We start from the raw sequence: 9,057 nt of genomic DNA, 5'->3' as shown, positions 1-9,057 counted from the left end.
ATTATATCTAATTTAATTAATAAGTATGCATAAAATTCAATTACAACCCAAATATTTAGATCTAATTCTACTCCAACAAGAACTAATGGTGGTGAAATTGAGAAAACTTTTTTTTTTTTAAGTTTAAAATAATATCACTTTTTCTATAATATGCACTTTGTGAAAGTAAAAAGAAAAACAGGGTTTACCAAGAGGGTGGTGGTAAGAAGGCGAAGAAGGAAGTGAGATGATAATTGAGGAAAGTGGAAGTGGTTTGGGTTTGGGCTTATTTTAAAAGCAGATTATGACCCATCATATCTAACATTCTTGGGCCTTCCATTACATTCATCATACCCATATTCACTTTTTATACCTTACTTCCGTTTACTTATGAGAAATTTAGGTTTTTAAACTTTGTTATATAATATTATATTTTTAACTAAACTTTCAAAAATATTTTAGTCTCAGCTTTAAAAAAAATTAATTTTTAATTAAAAGTTAGATAATAAATTAATGTTTTATCGAAGAACGAAAAAGTCAATCCTCCAGATTTTGATCAATACTATTTTGGAACTTTTCTAACGCATTTCATTCACATACAAAATTTTAGTACCTAAATTTGACATATTTTGTGATTCGTTAAGGTGTTTGTTCTTTCTCTTCTTCTTAGTTTTTTTTTTTCTTTCTTTCTTTTGAGAATTTTGTAATTATTTACTACAAATTTCCAAGAGCAAGTTTGTCTACTCCTATCAAATAAGGATGATCACTACTAATAAAAAAACCTAATTGATTGATCATAACCAATCGAATAAAAAGTAGTTAGTCAGACATAAGAACAGATTTGGTCGCGGCTATATTTATAAAAATTTGTACTATTTCATGACCAAAATTTATTTGAACATCTAACTAAAGGATTGAAAAACCCAAACAAAAAATTGAAATGGTGTTGGTTGGCATCAACTAGGAGGATATGAAAGGAAATGATAGATACGAAGAAATTGATTTAAAGGCTTTTTAGAATATTTTAATACTTCAACAGTTGTTAATTTCAAATTATTTGTCAACAACTAATCAAATATTTTTATGTGAAGTAGTTAAATGATGTCTCATTCATATCCATATTTAAAGGTTAACATTTTTTTTTAAAAAAACTAAATATAGACATCAACCTCAATTCTTTTACATGTTCTCATATTAAATTAACAAAGGTAAAAAAAAAAGTATATATTTTTCAAAGGAAAGTTGGTATGAATAACAAAAAGAATAATTCCACTACTAATTAAAACATACAGATTTTAATTAAAGGATTAATTCTAATATCATATTTCTTTAAATCCTATAAATTATATGTGAAATATATATTTTATAATTCACGGGATATGATGAAAAAAATGATTTGGAATGATTTCTTGAATGAAAAACAACACTCTAAACTCTAAAGTGTAAATTGCAATATTGCTTGAAAACAATGAAAAAGCAAAACTTTTACTGTCAAATATAGTGCAAAAGAATATAATTCAAACGAAAAAAAGCATTATATAATAATTGTTTTAAAGGGAATTACACGTGAAATTGAAAATGATATTAAACTATATTCAATTTTGTGACAACTTTTAATCATACTAATCATAATAAATTGAAGGCACATTATTCCTTCCCCTCCTTTCAAGCTTTGTTGTGTTTAGGCCATGTTTTTCTTCTTCTTCCTCCTTTTAATGTTTGTTATTGTTTACTCGTGGTTTATAAAATATATTTGACTATGACGAACATAATTCAATTGTCGAGGGAAGAGTCACTAATCCAATTATGTAGAAGAGACACCATCTTTTGTAATAACTTCTCTTGTTTATCTTTTTGTTTAGTTAACCATGTTTTAATTAATTAGAATTATAAAAACGGCATCATGACACTCATTTATTTTTCCTTTCTTTTGGTTTTTCTACCAAGTAAACAAGACATATATTCTTTGTTAGAAATATTAACTTTTTAAGTCTACAAGATTTAACAAATATATAAGCTCGATCTCTAAATTTTAAAAAATATCCTAAATTTATAAAAATAGGTCTATTTGATTTTTGAGTTTCAAAATGTACATTTTTGTTCTGTTCTTAAAATATATTTTTGGTTGTTCCTTTTTAAATAATTATATGATATTAACTAAGAAAAATGGTTTTAAAGAGTATATAATTTTTAGAAATTATTCTTCTATTTAAAGATGTCATATAAATTTTTAAAATAAAATTAAGAAACTTTCTAGACCTATTTTTTAAATTTAAGAATTAAAAAAAGTATATTTTGAAAATTTATGGACCAAATGAATCTATTCTTATAAACCTATAGACTAAAAATGTACATTTTCGAAACTCGGGCGGATCAAAATGACTTTTTTTTTCTTAAAAGAGTGCACCAATATGTAGTAAACATGGTCAGGGAATCAATTCCCTCTTGCGATTAAGACTCACTGCCATTTATACATAAGCAATCAAGCTTTATTTAACAACTATTTTAGGTTAAGTTTGACAATCATTCTGTTCTTCATTTTTATAATAATTTACATCTTTTTTTTTAAGGAAATGATTGAATTTTAACTGAAGATTTTGGAGGTGTGAGTAATGTCTATAGACTTAATTTTAGAAAACAAATACTTACTAAACGTGACCATATATTTTAGTTTTTTAACATTAGATTATAAATACTATGTTCTTAGCCTTCTAAAATTCAATCAAAATGTTAAAACCTATTTACAAGATTGTAGTTACTTAATCTTTTTCTAGCCTCAACAACTTGACACAACAAAGATTTAGGAACCATTTGGGACAAAGACTATATACGACTATAATAATCATCTCATGCTAGTAAATACTATTTAAAATTCTTTAAATTAGCTACAGTAAACACTATTTCAAAACTTCTAATTTGCTATATTTACTATTTGACAATCATATTTGTTTTTCTTTGCTACAACATTTACTATTTTCTTACCAAACTAAAATAGTCTACACATCAATAATCCAAACCAAAATAATCTACAATTCAAATACAAACTATTCTAATCAAACTACAAAAACCTCATACTATAATAACTCACTCATTACCTCAAATACTTCCTTAAATATTAAACTTACATTTTAGAGTGTAAAATTGTCAATGATTGATTAGCAGAGCAGTTGCTGGAAAGTCTATATTAAACCTCACCTAACGTTCAAACCCATTAAAATTTTCCAATTGAAAATTAAAAGATAAATAACAAAATCTCAGCAGCAAGCAACAAAGTCCAAATTTTGGGCAAAAGTGACCATTGGGATGTGATTAGGAAAGTGGTATTAATCCCAAAAGGGTTTTCTTAAGTTGTCCCACTCCTTTCCTTTTATAACATAGGAATGGGGTAACATATCCCACTCTCTAATGGACCATTTGCCCAACAACAACCTCATTAATTATATTGTTAACTTTCTTTTCTTTTCTTTCCTTTTTTTAATTTTAAAATAGGCTAACATAACAATTCTCCTGTTCATTAATTTATTGGCGATAGTTACTTACAAACCACTTCTATGGTGATAAAATGAAAACAATTAGGAAATGTCTAATCCAACAAATTCAACACCACCATTAAAACTCAACTTTGCCGTACAAATTTGCTTAATCTTTTTCTCTCCTTTTGCACATTTGTGAAGAAGTTCAATCTTTTATATTCAACTCAACCCCCAAACATAGTCTTAGAATTCAATTAAATGGTTGAACAGAGTTCTTGAAGATCTCACTTCTAAGGAAAGATTTTTGTGCAAAAAGCACACTTTTAAAGAGAGACCTGAATTCAGCTATATCAAAAATTTATCCAACCGATAGATACAAAGTATACATTTAAACCAACATTGTAATGATATGAAATTTTGACAACCGCTGGATGTACCACCCGACCATCGGCTACGGTCCAAAAAATAAACTGGAAATAAAAACAACAAATTTACATGAATGCCATGCTAGGATCAGCAATTCAGCACTGATCATTGTTCCATCTACTATTGTTGTTCTAAGGGCTAAAGAAAGGAATTGAGATTTAGAAACACTGCACCTCCTTTTCAACGGTTAGCAGCAGCGCCCGAACGAGTCTTTCTCAATCTTCGAGTTACTTTTGTGGGTTCTTCCATGATGGTGTCTTTTGGTGGAGGATTTTCATTCTCAATCACTGGAGGTGGTGGCACTGATTCGATGGCCATTGGCTCCACTTCGGATGGTGAAGTGTGGCTGCTGCTGGCTTGTTCAGATGCTGCAGCAACTGCTTTTTGAGCATTCAAAACTTCCATTGAGGTTGATGGTTTTAACCCTTTTGGAGTATTAGGAGGTTCGAGTGAAGTTGATGGTTTCAGACCTTTTGGAATATTAGAAACCTCGACTACGGTTGTTGGTTTCAGCACTTTCTGAGTATTGGGAACTTCAAATGTGGATTTTAGTTTTGAAACTTGTGATGCACCCGTCTCTTCAGCTACATCTTTTTGTTGTTGGCTTGATGATGGAGATGGTGTCGGTTCAATTCGCACTTGATTTGCAGTGCTTGCCGGGCGTTTTGGTGCAACGTTGTCTGCTGGAACTCTTGACCCTTGCTGTCGCTGTGCAGGTTTATGGAAATAAGTCGGAGATAAGTGCCATAAATGCCACGATCAGTTTATAATGTATTTTAAAAAAAAAAATCAGCCACATGCACTGTATAAACAAATGTCAGATATGCATGCAACGAAAGTGATACTTGAACTCCTTCTCCACTAGATTCCAAAGAAAAAGAAAAATATCGAGTCAAAGTGGAGTAGGCATGAATTGCTGAAAAATCATTTGCACATTTCAGAATCTGAGAACAAAAGGAGAGAAATCATTACACGTTGGCAAATCCCAGGTCTACGCGAAACTTCAAATGCATACAACAGCAATGGTTAAAATAACACACAACAGCATTGCATTTGCAGTATAACTATTTCCACGCCACTTGATGTAAATACCATTTCAAAACCAAGAGATGAAGAACATTAAGACAATCCCGACTCAACTGAACTTATCTACAAGACTATACCTGAGACTGGCGAGGCCTTGCTGTTGATTGTGCAGCAACGTACTGCAAGATCTCGTATATCCTTGTTTGACCATAGCTTGCAGCTCTCTGCCAGTAGATAACAGCAATATCACCAGCTCTCGTCCTTAGTTCCAACAAATTTCGGTCAATATCTGTTTCATGCTTTGCTACATATGGTCTAAAAAAGGAATCATACACATATGTTGTTCCCTGACAAATGAGAAGTTATTAGAGAGAAAATGCGTGGTTTTATAAAGGTAGTCCAGTAGGGAGGGGAAGAAAGAGAAAACCCAGTGTTCAAGATTCTGATTCCCTACCTTTGTTTTAGGGTACCAGAGATATATAAAGAATGCCAGTTTAGCTTCACTATACATAGGAACCCTGCACAAATGAAGAATAATAATAATATTAACAATTCACAATTCAAAAGTAAAGAGCAGCTAACTATAAGGATTGAACTGAATTCCAGACCAAAGGTTCTAAAATGGAAAAAACAAAGGCATCCTAACAACATCATCTACATCAAACCCCTACCATGAAATGAATGCATCTCCAATCCTCTCACAAACTGTCAAAACAGCCACTAATATCCTGAAACCAAAAGGAAAGCCAATAAACCTAGATGCTCAAGTCCAAATTGTAGACAATTGGCGCAAAAGAAATTCTATCATGTACCAGTATTGGCACCAAAAGCGAAGTTGCTCTATCTCTGGCTTATTCATTTCAACAGTTTTGTAGCACTCATAAGCAGGATAAGCATAGCCAAAAATCATCCTGTCAACAGATTGAAAAATTATTTATTAACACGCATGGATAGTTTCTATTTTATAATGACACAAGCAAATTATCAAATGGACTTACACAAGTCCTCTGGTAAGAAAGGAGCCAATCATCTTGAATGCCTAACAAAATTTAGAGATCAGTTATGGTTAAATTAAAAACGCCATAGATAGATATCAATGAAGCTAACAATGAGAAAATCGTTTATTCTTATAAGAAGTAGGAGATCACAACGAGTAACAAGGAATAAAAAAATTGAAGAGTTACATAATAATTGCTGTTTGATGCAAAAGGAACAGTTAATGTATGTTCTCACTCTTCTAAACAATCAACTTAACCGAATTGCAAGAAATAGCACAAAGAAAAAAAAAGATAGACAGTACCACAACTTTCCTCAATCAGAAATTCGTAACAGTACTAGACACATTACTGCGCCACACAGTTTTTAACCACATTTCTCGTATCACAGAAACAGGCTAAAATTGTGAATAAGCAATCAAAAGAAACTATAAAGCAAAAAATGAGAAGATAAATTGGCCAATACAATGCGTAAAATGTTGTATTCCTTGGCCATTATCAGGCTACTACAAACCAAATGGAGCGATTCTAGCCTTCCACATAATGAAATCGCAACTTAATTTCATCAACGGCGATCGAACAAAAAACTCCAAGAGAAAAGAACTCGAAACAACTTCAAATTTAGGGAATAACAAAACGTCAGGAGCATCTGCCAAACAACCACAAAGAAACCGTATCCAAATTCCAAAAAATAAAGTAAAATCTCCAAACATTATCAGCCTAAGACCAGCAAGACCGAGAAAAACAAGAATAAGATAGTGAGAGAGATCTAATACACAAAACATGAAGCATCTCAACCGAGCAATCTGAAGACTAAATACCACTGAATGCCAGAAATAAAGAAAAACACAACAAAGGCTTAGGTTGAAGAAAGGAAATGCGAGAGACAAATATAAGTACCTAATAATTATTACCTTGAGACAAAATCAAGGAATCAACGAAGAGAAGGAGAATCAAAAGCGGGAAAAGTTGAGTCGGAAGCAGGCGAAAGAGGAGAATCGTAAACTGAGAGTAGAAGATCGAGAGAAATCGGCGATCGGCGCCGCCAAAATGCCTCGGCGGACCGTTGGAGAAGCAGAGGAAGATGGAGATAAAGATGGAGAGGCGAAAGAGAGAGAGAGAGAGAGAGAGAGAGAGAGCGTGTGCAGTCAAAATGAAGGCGTTTGAAATCCTTAAACCAATTGAGGATTTGGCTTGGTGAAGTTCATTTCGCTAAATGAACCCCGTTTTTTAAGTTCCATAAAAATCCGTATTAAAATAGACGGACACCTTGGAATCTGTGAAATCAAGGACAATAATGGTATTAACTTCATCTCTTAATCACCGTCCAATTCGAATCAAACGGCTCTCTTAATACCCCTTCTCCAGTATCACGGAACCGGAGCGTATGTTCCCTTTTCTATTTATTTATTTCCTCTTTAGTCTCTTTACTTTATGGAAAACGATTTGGTATGATAACTATCCTCTCACCCGCTTGTGATGTAGCAAGCGTCAACCTCAATAAAAACTTTACCGTTCAGACACCGTTTTCACAAATATACCCTAAACTGAGATTTTATTACGTAAATTGGTAAGAAGTAGTGAAATAATAGAACACTGTTTGCACCGACATTGTGAATGTGACCCTGCAGGGTGAAGGAATCACTCACTGTTTCTGAGCAAAATGAAGAATCGGATTAGAGAATTATTGAGTGTTAAATAAAAAAGAAAAAAAGTATATGCAGATATGATATTGGATATATTGGATATATTGGATAACGTAACGCAATGGAGAGATAGAATGTTTTAATAATATCACTCAACGTCCCCAGAGAAGGTCAATATTAATAATGGAATCCAAATAAAATAATACTTCCAAGTTCGGACCCCTCTAATTTTAAATAATTAACATTTAGGGGCCCAGGAAAAAGACAATATTTTTTTCAACTTTTCCGTTGCTCCCAACTGCAGAGAGCTATGGGAAAATATTGTATGTCCCATGACTTGAAACAAAATAAAGAATCTAACCATCTTCACAAGATCCGATGCTTAGAAGAGGGCACGTGACATGGAGGCTTTTTCTATGGGCCCATGTTTTTCTTTTTCTACGTAGGATTTTGTAGGGCCTTACTCTCTTCAAATTGGGCCATATAAACATATGACCTCCCTCGCCCTTTCCTCTCTTTTCCAATTACTCACAAACACTTTCATTCAATCAAACTCAGAATCCCTGGAAATTTTAAGGCACATTTCTATACTTTATTCTTCTACTCTCGCATATAACGGTGTGGTGTCTATTAATGAGCTAGGTACCATCAAATAACTAGACTTTGGTATGAAATTATAAGAGAGTAATGTCTGGGCCCAATGGAATTAAATTAAAGGAAGCAGCAACTCTCAAAACTTAAACTTGCATTCAAAGCTTTCATTTAACAAACATACTTACATTACATATAGTTGGACTCTCGAGATTGCTTTTCTATTTTCTGTCTACAAATGGCATTTAGCTTTTGAATTGTGTGTTTGTGTAATTCATAAGAAAGTTAAAGGTTAATGAAGAGAAGAGTGTGGTGCAATTGGAAAAGGGAAAAAAAAAGGGAGTGGGGGCCTTACCTTGAGGATAGGATGTGTTAAAAGTGGTTTTGGATAGGGCTCCATGAGACTTGAATTTTACGTTTTTGTGAAGCTGTGCAGTGGGCAACAAGTTCTTCTCTTCTCACACATGTGCCCGCTAATTATATCATCTTTTGGTCGTTGCTTTGTCATTTTCATTTTAGGACAGCTGCAAATATTAATAAAGGCCACGTATATAGTATTTGCCGATATAAAATGATGCAAAACAATTTTCCAAATATAACAAAATTTAGATAAGCTTTAGACCTTATGGCTAAGGTGAGAAAATTAATGATAGTTTACACCAATAAGAGTCTATTCACAACTGAGTCCATTGCTAATAGATTTTGTTGTTTGCAATTCTTAAAGTGTTGTTATAGTCCCAAAAATGCTATACTTGTTGCAATCACCCTTTCATTTTCTCTAGTCATGAGTAGTGAGTACTCCCACATACTTGGCCTTATAGAACTTGGGCCATTGGAATCCTAACTGGGCTTTCGGGCTACATTCGCTGAGAAAGGAAGGCCCAAAACAGCTTCTTTTTTTTTTTTTTATGATGATGACGA

General features: G+C 32.7%; 1 protein-coding gene across 1 annotated transcript; it reads right to left on the bottom strand.

Annotated features, from left to right (window-relative positions):
• Positions 1-3,740: 3,740 nt before the first annotated feature.
• On the bottom strand, positions 3,741-7,105 carry LOC101216294 (HVA22-like protein i). The gene is made up of 7 exons (XM_004136338.3): positions 6,814-7,105; positions 5,903-5,943; positions 5,717-5,815; positions 5,576-5,632; positions 5,359-5,422; positions 5,042-5,251; positions 3,741-4,586 (listed from the first exon to the last, which is right to left on the bottom strand). Exons 2-7 carry the CDS (start codon positions 5,932-5,934, stop codon positions 4,059-4,061), a joined length of 990 nt encoding a protein of 329 aa, XP_004136386.1. The 5' UTR covers positions 5,935-5,943; positions 6,814-7,105; the 3' UTR covers positions 3,741-4,058.
• Between the last annotated feature and the right edge of the window lie 1,952 nt (positions 7,106-9,057).

This window comes from Cucumis sativus, chromosome 3, assembly GCF_000004075.3.
Source record: "Cucumis sativus cultivar 9930 chromosome 3, Cucumber_9930_V3, whole genome shotgun sequence".
Classification (NCBI taxonomy): Eukaryota; Viridiplantae; Streptophyta; class Magnoliopsida; order Cucurbitales; family Cucurbitaceae; genus Cucumis; species Cucumis sativus.
The sequence above is the reverse complement of the archived record's forward strand: the minus strand, read 5'-3'. Positions and strand labels throughout refer to the sequence as shown.

Bases quoted from the DNA above. Each gene is read 5' to 3' on its own strand.
- LOC101216294 (XM_004136338.3), bottom strand. From the start codon at position 5,934: ATGATTGGCTCCTTTCTTACCAGAGGACTTGT. The intron at 5,633-5,716 runs GTACATGATAGA...TTTTGGTTTCAG, and splicing joins CGCTTTTGGTGCCAATACTG to GATATTAGTGGCTGTTTTGA. The intron at 5,252-5,358 runs GTAGGGAATCAG...CTCATTTGTCAG, and splicing joins TCTGGTACCCTAAAACAAAG to GGAACAACATATGTGTATGA.